The sequence below is a fragment of the Myxine glutinosa genome, chromosome 10 (assembly GCF_964187855.1).
Source record: "Myxine glutinosa chromosome 10, kmMyxGlut1.1, whole genome shotgun sequence".
Lineage (NCBI taxonomy): Eukaryota > Metazoa > Chordata > Myxini > Myxiniformes > Myxinidae > Myxine > Myxine glutinosa.
In genome coordinates this window covers 120,572,216-120,588,039 of record NC_136270.1, presented here as the reverse complement: position 1 = coordinate 120,588,039, position 15,824 = coordinate 120,572,216, and the positions used below count along the sequence as shown (strand labels likewise).

The window sequence follows — 15,824 nt, the reverse complement described above, 5'->3', positions numbered from 1 at the left end:
TTCTTCCCCTGCATTCCAGTCCTTCTCTTCTTCCCCTGTGACCCAGTCCTTCTCTTCTTCCCCTGCGACCCAGTCCTTCTATTCTTCCCCTGCGACCCAGTCCTTCTCTTCTTCCCCTGCATTCCGGTCCTTCTCGTCTTCCCCTGCATTCTGGTCATTCTCTTCTTCCCCTGCATTCCGGTCCTTCTCTTCTTCCCCTGCGACCCAGTCCTTCTCTTCTTCCCCTGCATTCCGGTCCTTCTCTTCTTCCCCTGCATTCCGGTCCTTCTCTTCTTCCCCTGCGACCCAGTCCTTCTCTTCTTCCCCTGCATTCCGGTCTTTCTCCCTGATCTTGACCTCACTCTCCCTTCTTCTCTGCAGTTGGTGTTTCCCCCTTTCCATTTTGTTCCCTTCCATTCTGCTCTAGCTCTTCCACGAGCCTCGAATAAGTAAACAAAAATGTTTTTATGCTGATCAGCAATTTGTGGGGTACATGATAAAAACAATCTTTACTTTTGCCTTGCACACATACAAGCACACCTGCAGTCAAATTCGATCTTGTGTGGAACGGGTAGTTTATGCAGGAATTTACGGGTGCACAACAACTTGAAAAGGACACAACAAATGTGCAAAGGCATGTTAAGAGCATGACACATGGCCACATGCTATATATTTTTAATTCACAAGGGGACGAGGAATTGCTAATGTTTTGTAATGTTCTTTGCAATGAGTTAACAAATATACATCATCCAGACCAGTTTTCCATGAGGACATGACAGGTGGACTCCAATGGCAATGGGGTGAAATGAAACGGGATGGAGCCGTGTCGCCCTGCAAATGGCTTTGGTGTAAGCTTTGAGCATGTGTGAAGTTGCAGGAAGGACAGGTCTTTGGATTGGAGTTCACTTATCCTTGGAGTACATAGTCTTCGTATCTGCGGTGCACAGGAATTCGATAAAGTTTTGACAGATCTGTTTGCACCACATCACAAAAGACATTTTATTACAGTTATGATCAAAGTGTACTGGGAATAGCCTGTTGATTTGGTAAAACTGTTTCAAGTGGAAGTCACCTGTCATGCAAATAACACGTCCACTGCCCCGAGTCCCAGTGCCCCGAGTCCCAGTGCCCCGAGTCCCACTGCCCCTAGTCCCACTGCCCCGAGTCCCACTGCCCCTAGTCCCACTGCCCCGAGTCACACTGCCCCGAGTCACACTGCCCCTAGTCACACTGCCCCTAGTCCCACTGCCCCGAGTCCCAGTGCCCCGAGTCCCACTGCCCCGAGTCCCACTGCCCCGAGTCCCACTGACCCGAGTCCCACTGCCCCGAGTCCCACTGCCCCTAGTCACACTGCCCCTGGTCACACTGCCCCTGGTCACACTGCCCCTGGTCACACTGCCCCTAGTCACACTGCCCCTAGTCACACTGCCCCTAGTCACACTGCCCCTAGTCACACTGCCCCTAGTCACACTGCCCCTAGTCACACTGCCCCTAGTCACACTGCCCCTAGTCCCACTGCCCCTACTCCCACTGCCCCTACTCCCACTGCCCCGAGTCCCACTGCCCCTAGTCCCACTGCCCCTAGTCCCACTGCCCCTCCTCTCACTCCCACTGCCCCTCCTCTCACTCCCACTGCCCCTCCTCTCACTCCCACTGCCCTCCTCTCACTCCCACTGCCCTCCTCTCACTCCCACTGCCCTCCTCTCACTCCCACTGCCCCTCCTCTCTCCCACTGCCCTCCTCTCACTCCCACTGCCCCTCCTCTCACTCCCACTGCCCCTCCTCTCACTCCCACTGCCCCTCCTCTCACTCCCACTGCCCCTCCTCTCACTCCCACTGCCCCTCCTCTCACTCCCACTGCCCCTCCTCTCACTCCCACTGCCCCTCCTCTCACTCCCACTGCCCCTCCTCTCACTCCCACTGCCCCTCCTCTCACTCCCACTGCCCCTCCTCTCACTCCCACTGCCCCTCCTCTCACTCCCACTGCCCCTCCTCACTCCCACTGCCCCTCCTCACTCCCACTGCCCCTCCTCACTCCCACTGCCCCTACTCTCACTCCCACTGCCCCTACTCTCACTCCCACTGCCCCTACTCTCACTCCCATTGCCCCTACTCTCACTCCCACTGCCCCTCCTCTCACTCCCACTGCCCCTACTCTCACTCCCACTGCCCTTACCCTCCCACTGCCCCTCCTCTCACTCCCACTGCCCCTACTCTCACTCCCACTGCCCCTACTCTCACTCCCACTGCCCCTACTCTCACTCCCACTGCCCCTACTCTCACTCCCACTGCCCCTACTCTCACTCCCACTGCTCTTACTCTCACTCCCATTGCCCCTACTCTCACTCCCACTGCCCCTCCTCTCACTCCCACTGCCCCTACTCTCACTCCCACTGCCCCTACTCTCACTCCCACTGCCCCTACTCTCACTCCCACTGCCCCTACTCTCACTCCCACTGCCCCTACTCTCACTCCCACTGCCCCTACTCTCACTCCCACTGCCCCTACTCTCACTCCCACTGCCCCTACTCTCACTCCCACTGCCCCTACTCTCCCTCACACTGCCCCTACTCTCCCTCACACTGCCCCTCCTCTCACTCCCACTGCCCCTCCTCTCACTCCCACTGCCCCTCCTCTCACTCCCACTGCCCCTACTCTCACTCCCACTGCCCCTCCTCTCACTCCCACTGCCCCTCCTCTCACTCCCACTGCCCCTACTCTCACTCCCACTGCCCCTACTCTCACTCCCACTGCCCCTACTCTCACTCCCACTGACCCTACTCTCACTCCCACTGACCCTACTCTCACTCCCACTGCCCCTACTCTCACTCCCACTGCCCCTACTCTCACTCCCACTGCCCCTACTCTCACTCCCACTGACCCTACTCTCACTCCCACTGCCCCTACTCTCACTCCCACTGCCCCTACTCTCACTCCCACTGTCCCTCCTCTCACTCCTACTGCCCCTACTCTCACTCCCACTGACCCTATTCTCACTCCCACTGCCCCTAATCTCACTCCCACTGCCCCTTCTCCCATTACCCCTACTCCTACTCCCACTGTCCCCTTCACCCTTTCCATCAGTGAATTTAAACCTGAGTGAAGCAGGTTGGCATGCTCTTCTCTTGTCCGAGCATGAATGTCATCACAAAAGTAAATAGACCAAGGGTCAAGCCTCCCAGTAATTGTAGATTTGCTGTACCAAGTGTGTGCTAAAACTGCATACCGGTACTCACCAACACAAAGTTTATGATTAAAATACTAAGTTTCCATGCTTCCCTTTCGGGGTTGTCTTTCTGTGAGAAACCTCTAAGTCGTTCATGTGGCATTCCAACCCTAATTTGTATTTGTCTTACTCGTAAGTTGGTTGTTCTTGTAGTTGCTGGAGGTTCCACCATTTGGGCGTCACTTCGTTGTTCACCATGCGTTTTCCATACCTGTAACCACCATTTATGGTGTTTCAGGGAAGAGGCAGAGGACAGGGTATACCAAAAATGAGGTTCAGTGTAATTACTGTTAATAAAAAATGGTGCGACATGAGAGATGTAATGAACAATTTTTGAAATGTAAGCCTTTTGATTTGTGATTTGAAAACTTATGATGTTTAGCTCTGTCCCTATTGGGACATTTTATCTTCCAAACTTTTATCTATCGGATCTGTGTCCGGACCTTGACCAAAACCAAATCATCCATCAAGTTTTGTCCAAATCCTTTCACAACCGTAGGAAATATCATGCTACATATCGTTTTCACCCCACCAATGGTGAAGAATTGCCAATTTTAAAAAATTCTGGGATCTGGATCTTCGCCAAAATCGAATCAATTTGTATTCGTCACACCTAACCCGTCCACCAAATCTTGTCCGAATCCATCCATAACTTTTTGAGATATCCTCCTGAGAGACGGACAGGTGAAAACATAACCTCTCTCCACCTTCTCATCGGTGTTGAGAAGCACCAAAACCAGATACTCCTGCGTCCTCCGTCTCCATGGGTCAAGTTTCCCCTTCAAGGGACGGAAGGAAAAAAATTCCCCTTCATGGAAGTCTTGCTGCTACATTCGGCTCTCACGTAAACATAGCTAGCACTAGCTTTGTGTATTTTTGAAGATGTCCAATGCCGAAAAGTTGGTAACCATTACCTTGTCGATAATGACACGGCGTTGTTTTTCCAACTGCAGACGTCCAATAAATAAATGACCAAGCCTGCCATTTTCACAGGAGGGACTCCTGCAAGGTTCAAGACCACTCACTGCAGAGATGGTCGAGGGTTTGGGTAGCACCTGGCCGTCCACAGTTCAGAGTTTCCATCGGTTAACTTCATTTGGGGTCTGCAGGGCAGCTGCAAGATCTCAGCCCTTTCAGGGAGCTAAGAAAACTCAACTCCTGTTGTGCAGAGGCCCTCTCGCAGTTACTTTTCCAAGTACCGTAATCATTCGTGTATAGGCCGCAATTTTTGTCCAGAAATATCTGATCAAAGTTTGGGTATGTATGATCCACAAGAACTAGTTAAAGCTCGATTTCTCCAGATTTCTCGCACCGACACAAGACCGACCTTCGTTACTGGGTACCGCCATCTTAACTAGGTCCCCTGTCGGTGAAGTGATGTGCGTTGACAAAGTGGAAGACGCAAGGCGGCCATCTTGGATTTTGACGTGGCGACCCAATTTTCAATAGCGTTCTTCCTTATGCCTAGATACACCCACACGCCAGATTAGAAGTTGGTACTTGGCTTATTTTTCAAGATATTCTGCTCACAAGGTTTTTTTTTTTGTTGTCTTTTTTTGTATACAGAGTCGAGGCTCGTGAAAGAGCTAACATTTATCAAACAAACAAATCAAACAAACAAGCAAACAAAGTATATAAAAATGGGAGCGGTCGACAAGATGGGGAGAGAAGGGGAGGAAGCACACAAACACAACATTTGAGAGCAGGGACATCGGGAGATGTTTTTAGAGGGAGAGGGCCTGGGGGGAGGCAGGATAGGTATGAAACGCCAAGGACTTCAAGGATGCCAAGGACTTCAAGGATGCCAAGGACTTCCAGAAAAGAAGTCAAAAGTCACCTCAAAAAAGTGGCCTTCCCCCAATCCCTCTCCCGCCCACACATTCCCGATGTCCCTGCTCTCAAATGTTGTGTTTATGTGCTTCCCCTTCTCTCCCCATCTTGTCTACCACTCCCCTTTTATATACTTTGTTTGTTTGTCTCTGATTTCTTTTTGTGATAAATGGTAGCTCTTTCACGAGCCTCGATTCTGTATACAAAAAAAAAATTAAAAAAAATTAGCGGGGGTAGAAAAGATCAAGGTTTTGGATTGGGGAAGATAAGAGATGGTGGTGAACAGCCGTTTTAAAGACCTGGAGGGAGGAGTGGGATTGAAGAGAGTGAGGGAGTTTGTTCCAGAGGCGGGAGAAAAGAGGCTTGAAGGAGTGAAGGTGAGCAGAGAGTCTTGATTTTGGCAGTTTAACCATAAGGGGGTTGCAGGCAGATCTTGTGCGACCTGCAGGAATATTTGGGGGACAGAGCCCAGAGAGAGCTGGGGGAGCAAGGCCGGAGAGGAGTCGGTAGAAGACGGAAAGACCACCAACCTGCCTGCGGTGAATAAGTGAAAGGCCCTCGGAGATAGCGTCATCGCGGGAGATTCCAATGATTCTGAACGCTTTGGTTTCAACAGCGTGAAGACGAGCTAGGTGTGAGGCAGGAGCACCAGCCCAGACGGGAGAGCAGTACTCCATTGAGCTGCGGATGAAAGCCTTGTATGTGGTGAGGAGCTCAGGTGTGCCAAGGAAGGAATTCGCACGACAGAGGATGCCCAGTCGGCGACTGGCTTTGGAGGCCAGCTTGGAAATGTGGTTTTCCCAGGAAAGATCATGGCAGATAGTGAGACCCAAAAGCTTGAGTGACAGAACTTCTTGGAGAGGATTATTCAGAAAGTAGATGGGAGGGTTGTCCAGTCGGTCTTTTCGGAGAGACATCGTAAGAGTGTGAGATTTGTCAGGATTGAAAGACATGTTCCACTTGTTTGCCCAGTCTGTGATTTTGTCCAGGTCTGCAGAGAGTGAGGAGGCTGCAGACTGCCGATCTGAGGGATGAGGAATGGAGCGGCAGAGAGTGGAGTCATCAGCAAAGAGATAGAGAGGATTTTCAAGAGAGTCAGAGAGATCATTGATGAAGACCAGAAAAAGCACAGGGCCCAGAACACTGCCTTGGGGAACTCCAGCCTGAACAGGAAGAGGAGATGACAGAAACCCATTCAGGGCCACACGTTGACTACGACTAGAGAGGAAGTCTGCCAGCCATGCGTGGAGATTTCCATGGATACCAAAGGAGGAGAGTTTGGTGAGCAGAGCGGGGTGCCAGACCGTATCGAAGGCACGTGATATGTCGAGGGAGACAGCTCTAATTTGAAGACTTGTCACCATGTATGTCTAGGTTCAGACATACATGGTGACAGCCATCTTGGATTTTGATGTGGCGACCTAATTTTCAGTAGGGTTCTTCCATGTGCCTAGTTGCACCCACACACCAAATTAGAATTCGGTCCTTTGCTTACGCACGGACGGACGGACGCACACACGGGCGGAGGGGAAAACCATAGTCCCCCTTTCGCTCCGCGGTGCGACGGGGACAAAAGGCAGGGCATTGTGGGATATCTTTTGCGGCATTGAACGTATATTTTCTGTTCTGAATGCAAATTATTTCGATAGAAGAATTAAAATTGTTTGGCCATAATACATTAATTTGCCTATAAAACCATTTATTGGTTCACGAGTTATCAAGTGACCACTATATTCGTCCTGTGTTAGTGTCTGCCTGACAGCAGCATAACTACCCGATGATATCATCCGATCTTGATGAAACTTGGGTGGGAGGTTGATATCATGATCTAGTTGTGTCCTGCCTAGAGTGGGTGTATTGCGCCCATTGTGGGCGGAGCCACGCCCGAAAAAGATCTTTTTAGGGGATAATCGAGTTCAAGCTACATCTTCTCCGAGGGGTTTGGTGGAATCTGACAGGGGTTTCGATATTTGGTTAAGTCAATGTCACGTGTCTAGCCCCACGGAGCTCGACTTTTCATTTCATTTTTTTTTCATTTTTTTTTTTCATTTCATTTTTCACCGAATTTTCGGTATTGTGTGGCTAACTAACCTCATAACTGATTATACATTATTTTCTATCTCATTTCAAGGTCAGTAACCTTCGTTTTGACATTTCCGGCCTGGCCTCTCCAGGCCTGTTTTGGTTATCCTCAGTCCTTTGTCATTGAATACCGCTCGCTCGTGAACCATCGTCGTCTCCTGACTTTCTGTACTTTAAAAAATATACACCGTCATAAAAGCCTGGTGTTGCCTTAGCGGTTAGGGTGCCCGTTACAATAACCGTGGTGGCTAATGTGACACCTGCACAGCATGTTCACACAGCTACAATCTGAAATGGCAAACCTTAAGAAGCTTGTGCTGGATTCTTTTTGCGTTTTTATCCTTAGAGGGGGGCAGCGGGGGTTCCTGTATATAAATTAAGCCTGAACAGTTCCCTCCAGAATCGATATCAAAAGGGTCAATAACTGCAGGTTTAACAGTGAAGCATACCTCTGCCGGGTGATGAGGTTGAGATAATGGCGTACAGCCCTCATATATTTCACAATGTCCTCTGGAGATGCATTTACTGGTGGTGCAACAGGTTGCCCAGGAAAGGCCTGAGCTTGGAGAACACCCAGCAGGGCACACAGGGCCATCACCAGCAGTAACAGGTGGGACACATTCACGTTCATTTGGGGTCCTAGATCTGAATGAAACACGAATGCACTCTTATCAGCAAGGATGAAAGTGATGACGGGGAAATGGTAAAATGTTTCCAAAACATGGTTAGTCTACTGAGAAAAATGGAGAATTTTTTATTCAATTGTTTTGCAAACAGGAATCGAGATTTGAAATGTTTTAAACAAATTGAGGCTGTTTATTCGCCGCGAAAAGCTGTTTATTCACATTAACACGGCGTTAGGTCAAGGAGGAAACACCCCTTGGGGAGGCATCAAATTATTAGTGTTACTATTGTTTTGTAGTAACATTAATATGATGCTATTATCATAAATGGTGTTATTACTTTTGTAATGAGAAGCAGCTTTGGAAAAACGCCACGAAAAAATGCCTTGGAAAATCTCCACGGAAGTAGCAGGAAAGGTCGTGTTATTAAACCTTGTGGCGTATATAGACTACAGTAGATCTTCACTCGTGTGTGTTTGTCGATGCGATAAGCATAGATTGCCTAACAGATGTCGGCATTCCTCCAAATTTCTTTCAGTTTAGTGTTAAACAGCATTAGCGACTGTTTAAAAAGGTAATCGTACGTGTTTGTGGTTTATAAACTTTTTACTTCTGGTCGAGGCTATTTATCCCACGAAATGCCATGATAAGCTATTTATACACGTTTAATACTGCGTTTGTTCAAGCAGGAAAAACCCCATGGGGTGGAGGAGGGGGGGGGGGGGGGAAGGGAGTATTATTAGTATTAATATTGATTTGTAATAACATTAATATGATGCTATTATCACCAGCGTTACTACCTTTGTTATTAGATGCGGCCTTAGAAAAACACCATGATAAAGCTATTTTAAGATGGATGCACACCTCAACACGCAACCCCCTTGGCATGGAAAACCTCCTTGGGGTTGAGGAGCTGGGGGGAAATTCGGAGGGGGGGTGGGGAGTTCAATCGGTACAACCTCCATCATGTGACCCTTAGTATTCCTGTAAAATTTGGTTGAGATTGGATAAGTATCAATAAAATGTATCATGCGTTAAACATCAGTCAGAAGACACAGACAGTCAGTCAGACAGTCAGACAGACAGACAACGAATTGCGTATTTTAGTACGATTGCTATATACTCAAGAAATTTTGATTTGAGATCCAAAGATGAATATGAGGCAAGAGTACAAGTCAGCTTTTATTTATTGGTATTTCCATTCATACATGTTTTACCATTGTAGAACAATAATCATTTTTATGTTCAGCACCCCCATTTTAGGTAAACATAAGTATTGGAACAGATTAATTTAAAGTAAATTAAATTAGTTCAATAGTTAGTATTTGGTTGAACATCTCTACTCTGGACATGCTGCTTCTGCTGTCTCAACAATGGATGGAGGTCCTCAATGCCAAACAGGAAATTAGAGCTGTCTCCCTCGACATATCACGTGCCTTCGACACGGTCTGGCACCCCGCTCTGCTCACCAAACTCTCCTCCTTTGGTATCCATGGAATTCTCCACGCATGGCTGGCGGACTTCCTCTCTAGTCGTCGTCAACGTGTGGCCCTGAATGGGTTTCTCTCATCTCCTCTTCCTGTTCAGGCTGGAGTTCCCCAAGGCAGTGTTCTGGGCCCCGTGCTTTTTCTGGTCTTCATCAATGATCTCTCTGACTCTCTTGAAAATCCTCTCTATCTCTTTGCTGATGACTCCACTCTCTGCCGCTCCATTCCTCTTCCCTCAGATCGGCAGTCTGCTGCCTCCTCACTCTCTGAAGACCTGGACAAAATCACAGACTGGTCAAACAAGTGGAACATGTCTTTCAATCCTGACAAATCTCACACTCTTACTATGTCTCTCCGAAAAGATCGACTGGACAACCCTCCCATCTACTTTCTCAACAATCCTCTCCAAGAAGTTCTGTCGCTCAAGATTTTGGGTCTCACTATCTGCCATGATCTTTCTTGGGAAAACCACATTTCAAAGCTGGCCTCCAAAGCCAGTCGCCGACTGGGCATCCTCCGTCGTGCGAAGTCCTTCCTCGGCACACCTGAGCTCCTCACCACATACAAGGCTTTCATCCGCAGCTCAATGGAATACTGTTCTCCCCTATGGGCCGGTACCCCGCTCTGCCTCACACCTAGCTCGGCTTCACGCTGTTGAAACCAAAGCTTTCAGAATTATTGGAATCTCCCGCGATGAAGCTATCTCTGAGGGCCTTTCACTCACTCACCGCAGGCAGGTAGGTGGTCTTTCTGTCTTCTACCGACTCCTCTCCGGCCTTGCACCCCCAGCTCTCTCTGTGCTCTGTCCCCCAAATATTCCTACAGGTCGCACAAGATCTGCCAGCAACCCTCTGATGGTTAAACTGCCGAAATCTCGGCTCTCCGCTCACCTTCACTCTTTCATTCCTCTTTTCTCCCGCCTCTGGAACAAACTCCCTCACTCCCTTCAATCCCACTCCTCCCTCCAGGTCTTTAAAACAGCTGTTCACCACCATCTCTTATCTTCCCCCATCCAAAACCTTGATCTTTTCTACCCCCGCTAATTCACCCCAGATCCACCTTGTTTGAAATTCCAACTTCTTTCCTGGAAGTCCTGGCAGTGTCCATATGTTTTATACCTCTCCCACTGCCCCCTTCCCACGCCCCCCCCAAAGCCCTCGCCCTCTCTCAGATCTCTCGATGTCTCCATGTCTCTCGGTCCCTGCTCTCAAATGTTGTGTTTGTGTCCTTCCCCCTCTCTCCCCATCTTGTCTACCGCTCCCTATGTTATATGTTTTATGTGTCGGTTTGTCTTTCTGTGTGATTAATGTTCGCTCTTTCACGAGCCTCGATATTGTATACAAAAAAAAAAAAAAAAAAAAAAAAATATATATATATGGGCAATATTGGAGGGGAGGTAATATGGGCAATCGAGGCTCGCCAATGACGAGAGGGGGATGTAATATGAGGTCATTGGAGGTTTTGGAGGGGATGGAAAGGGAGATTTTTGGGGATGGGAAGGAAAGGGGGTCTATTCTCTTTCACTGGTGCAATGGAGTACTTTTAATTAATGGGAGACACAGCCTTATCCTAAAACACAGAATAAGAGATAACTATCAAAATAAAAGATATATCGTGTCCTGCATGTATGTTTTTTTATGGACTAACTATGGGAACGCCCTTTGACCTTTATACAACCACAACGGAGGGAGGAGGGGTGAGTTTTACAACAACCTTTTACAACAACCTTTTACAACATTTTACCACCACCACAAAATAAAAAAACATTCTCATATTCACAACACTGCACCCTCCTCCCCTTAGGCACGTCCCGGGCCTATTACTTTTACCTTAGTGTGGCATGTAGGTGTAGTTCCCTCTACTTTTAACCTGACCCTGAGTGCGACAGTTTTAAAACATAAATAAATGTGTCCCGCTGCTCCATTGCACCCTGCCTAACAGACTTACGCCCACAGTTAACCGAATTGCGGAATGGTCTTCAAACTATACACTGACGGTGGGGAGCATTATCCCACTCCTGACACCAATTGTTATAGATCGCGGTTAGGATGTTATAGACCGAGCGGTGGTTTAAAACCGCGACCTAACAAAACTCACCCGATTCCACCCGAACGTTGGTTGTATCGCACCCTAGCTGCTCAATGAGGGAAAAGACAAAAGCGACGCAATGCAAGAGGAAAACGGAGACAAAAAAAGGTTTGAAATACTACTACATTTATTCCTACTATTTACACACAAGCAAAAAGACAGATGTCACGTTTATTTACAAGCACAAGACGCAGGTGACACAGTGCAAATTTAGCTTACCTACAGACTTAACTTATATCCCAGGACAGAACAAACAGAACGCTGACTCACGCGGGGAATGCCAGGGATGGCAGAAGGTGGATGGCTGGAGGGAGAGGAAAGGTCCAAGGGGGGTCCCGCAGCACAACCGGCGCGTTCAGCAGCCGCCGTTCCGTTTCGGCCCTGCTCCGAACCGCCGTTCAGGCCCCCTTTGGCGGTTGGGTGGCACGGCTGCGGCCGCCTGCACTTGCCTTGCCAGGCCTTGTCTCACTCGTCACCACCGACTCCTCACCACCGCAACCAACTGACCACCGACTCCTTTCTCTGGCAACCGACTGTCACCCACTCCTTGCAACCAACTCCTCCTCTCTTTCTCTCAACCGACCCAGACCAACCCAGAGTGCGTCTCGCTTTCCTCTTCTTTTTCTCCACTTCCGGTTGCGCCCTTTTATAGCGCCCCCAGCGATCACGCCCCCGGCGCTTTGGACACGCCCATCGGGGCGCTCACCTCGGCCCTGGCTGGTCGCACGACCCTCGGGCTCCGCCCCGGACGACGACGGGCGGGCGCGCCCCTCCCCTCCTCTGATGAGGTGGAGACACGCCTTTCTTCCCTGACTCGAGCCTCGTGGTCAATGGCGGCGACGGCCCACGGCGCCACCTTTTCTACCCCCGCTAATTCACCCCAGATCCACCTTGTTTGGAATTCCAACTTCTTTCCTGGAAGTCCTGGCAGTGTCCATATGTTTTATACCTCTCCCACTGCCCCCTTACCACGCCCCCCCCCCAAAGCCCTCGCCCTCTCTCAGATCTCTCGATGTCTCCATGTCTCTCGGTCCCTGCTCTCAAATGTTGTGTTTGTGTCCTTCCCCCTCTCTCCCCATCTTGTCTACCACTCCCTATGTTATATGTTTTATGTGTCGGTTTGTCTTTCTGTGTGATTAATGTTCGCTCTTTCACGAGCCTCGATATTGTATACAAAAAAATAAAAATAAAAATAAAAAATATATATATATATCCCTTGCATGTAATAACTACATCGAGTCTGTGACTCATCGACATCACCAAACTCTTGGTATCTTCCTTTGAGATGCTTTGCCAAGCCTTTGCTGCAGCCATTTTCAGTTGTTGTTTGTTTTGGGGGTTTCTGACTTTAGTCTCCTCTTCAGCAAGTGAAATGCTGCTCCATTGGATTTAAATCAGGAGATTGACTTGGCCAGTCTAAAACCTTCCATTTTTTCCCTGATGAACTCCTTGGTTGCTCAAATATGCCTTTTGCAAAAAAATTAACGTGCCTCAAATATGCCTTTTGGTGAAGCGGCCATTAAGTGAATCACGGCTTACACATGCAAGCATGGAAACAGCCGTAAAACGATGATTATGATGATTATGATTATGCAGATTTGGATTAATATGAAGCACCGTTTACTTAATAGTTTCTCTCCAAGGAGCATTTCCGTGGAGGGGGAGGGGTTTATGGCACACAGACCGCATTAGCCTGTTATATATATACCTTACAGGGAGGGACCCACAGAACATCCGCGCAATGTAAAATGTGATTTCAAGTCCTTGAACTCCCCCCTCACAAACCCCAAGTCCTCAACCCAGAGCCATAGAATGCTAGAGTTTGGTGAACTCGGTTTGAGCGACAATGATCGTGATTGGAGGATACGTGATCACTTGACTGCAAGGCGCCATATTGTTACTCACCGAGTGATGTGTGTGCATCTGTGTGGACTCCGATATGTACATCTCGTTATCATTAGAATTTTTTTCATTCTGAAGTCAGTTTTGGGGTGTAAATATGCCATGCTATTCAGCTTGGGGCAGCTCCAATCGATCAGACAGAGGAAGGATGATAAATTTATCCTCGTGATACAGAAAGGAGGAAAATACAGTAAAGTATTTATAGTATAGTAAAGTAAAGTAAAGATCCAGAAAATATAGAAAAGTATCCCCCACCTCTATCTGTGCTCTGTCCCCCAAATATTCCTACAGGTCACACATGATCTGCCAGCAACCCTCTTCTGGTGAAATTGCCAAAATCAAGACTCTCTGCTCACCTTCACTCTTTCATTCCTCTTTTCTCCCGCCTCTGGAACAAACTCCCTCACTCTCTTCAATCCTACTCCTCCCTCCAGGTCTTTAAAACAGCTGTTCACCACCATCTCTTATCTTCCCCCATCCAAAACCTTGATCTTTTCTACCACCACTAATTTCACCCCAATTCCACTTTTTTGAAATACCAACTTCTGTCCTGGAAGTCCTTGGTGTCCTTGTGTTTTATACTTCTCCCACCCCCCCCCCTTCCCACGCCTCCTCCCCCCAAGCCCTCTCCCTCCCACACATATCCCTGCTCTCAAATGTTGTGTGCTCTCAAGTGTTTGTGTGCTTCCCCTTCTCTCCCCATCTTGTCTTCCGCTCCCTCTTTTTATATATTTTGTTTGTCTGGTTGATTTGTTTGTGAAGTAAATGTCAGCTCTTCGACGAGCCTCGATTCAGTGTACAAAAAAAATGAAAAATAAAAAATAGAGACTGCATTGGGAGGGAGAGGTGTACACTAATTGATTGATTAATTGCATAATTAAAATCGATAAAAGATTGTCATAAAAGATTTTCTTAATCAATTGGCTAATAGCATAACTAAACCACTAGTGGTTTAACTAAACCACCACTCTTCATCCGAAGATGTAATTTTTCGAAATTTAATTAAATACATCAGTAATAAAAAAATTAATAATTGATTGATTAATCAATAAATAATTAATAGATTAATTGATTAATCAATAAATCAAAAATACATTTTACAGACAAATCACTTGGTCATTGTCATGTCCAAATATCAGCTTCGTAGCTCAAAAGGTGCCTGAGATATTGGCCAGATGAGAAAGAAAATAAATAAATGATTAATAATGTAAATAAATAAATAATAATCATTAAAAAAAAATCAATTGCCTAACAGAACACATAAACCACCACCATTTCATCCAAATCTGTAAGTTAAAAAAATTAAACATTTTTAGTCATTAATCAAATAATTAATCACTTAATTGATTAATCAATAAATCAAAAATAGCCTTGACAGCCAAATCACTTGGTCATTGTCATGTCCAAATATCAGCTTCCTAGCTCAAAAGGTGCCTGAGTTAATGGCCAGAAGAGAAAGAAAATATATAAGTACTTAAATAATCACTAATAATTAAATAACTAATCAATGAATTGATTAATCAATTAATCAAAAATATATTTTACAGCCAAATAACTTGGTCATTGGCATGTCCAAATATCAGCTTCCTAGCTTAAAAGGTGCCTGAGATATTGGCCAGATGAGAAAGAAAATAAACGAGAACGCCATTCAGTAGAGCACATACTCCCGCCGTGGGTGGCCGCTGCTGAGCCCGATCTTCCAATGGTAAAAAAATCCTTCAAAAAATTCCTGCATCCGGAATAATATCCTGAGCTTCACCAAAAACTAATCAATTCTTCCTTATCCCAAGGGCAATCATCCCACCAACTTTCATCCAAATCCGTTGAGAACTTTTCCAGATATCTTGTTCACAAGCACACGAACACACATACGCACACACACACACACACACATACGGATGGACACGATCGAATGCATTACTCCCTGGCGGGAGTAATAAATGATTAAGGAAAATAAATAAATAATCATTTAAAAAAATAATGAATCAATTGGCTAATATAACACAGAAACCACCACCAATTCATCCGAATCTGTAACTTAAAAAAAATAATTAATGAAGTCATTGTGGACAAAATCACAGACTGGTCAAACATGTGGAACATGTCTTTCAATCCTGACAAATCTCACACTCTTACTATGTCTCTCCGAAAAGATCGACTGGACAACCCTCCCATCTACTTTCTCAACAATCCTCTCCAAGAAGTTCTGTCGCTCAAGCTTTTGGGTCTCACCATCTGCCATGATCTTTCTTGGGAAAACCACATTTCCAAGCTGGCCTCCAAAGCCAGTCGCCGACTGGGCATCCTCCGTCGTGGGAAGTCCTTCCTAGGCACACCTGAGCTCCTCACCACATACAAGGCTTTCATCCGCAGCTCAATGGAATACTGTTCTCCCCTATGGGCTGGTGCTCCTGCCTCACACCTGGCTCGGCTTCACGCTGTTGAATCCAAAGCTTTCAGAATCATTGGAATCTCCCGCGATGAAGCTATCTCTAAGGGCCTTTCACTCACTCACCGCAGGCAGGTAGGTGGTCTTTCTGTCTTCTACCGACTCCTCTCCGGCCTTGCTCCCCCAGCTCTCTCTGTGCTCTGTCCCCCAAATATTCC

At 47.2% G+C, this 15,824-nt stretch overlaps 1 protein-coding gene across 2 annotated transcripts in view; it reads right to left on the bottom strand.

The window, feature by feature from the left end:
- Positions 1 to 505: 505 nt before the first annotated feature.
- Positions 506 to 15,824, bottom strand: part of LOC137433566 (peptide YY-like) — a 17,689-nt gene continuing 2,370 nt past the window's right edge. For both annotated transcript variants that reach the window (XM_068125885.1, XM_068125886.1), the window contains exons 2-4: positions 7,567 to 7,762; positions 3,336 to 3,416; positions 506 to 913 (exon numbers count right to left, since the gene is read on the bottom strand). In XM_068125885.1, coding sequence (XP_067981986.1) covers positions 886 to 913; positions 3,336 to 3,416; positions 7,567 to 7,748 — 291 coding nt within the window. In that variant the 5' untranslated portion in view covers positions 7,749 to 7,762 and the 3' untranslated portion in view covers positions 506 to 885. The remainder of the gene's footprint in view (positions 914 to 3,335; positions 3,417 to 7,566; positions 7,763 to 15,824) is intronic.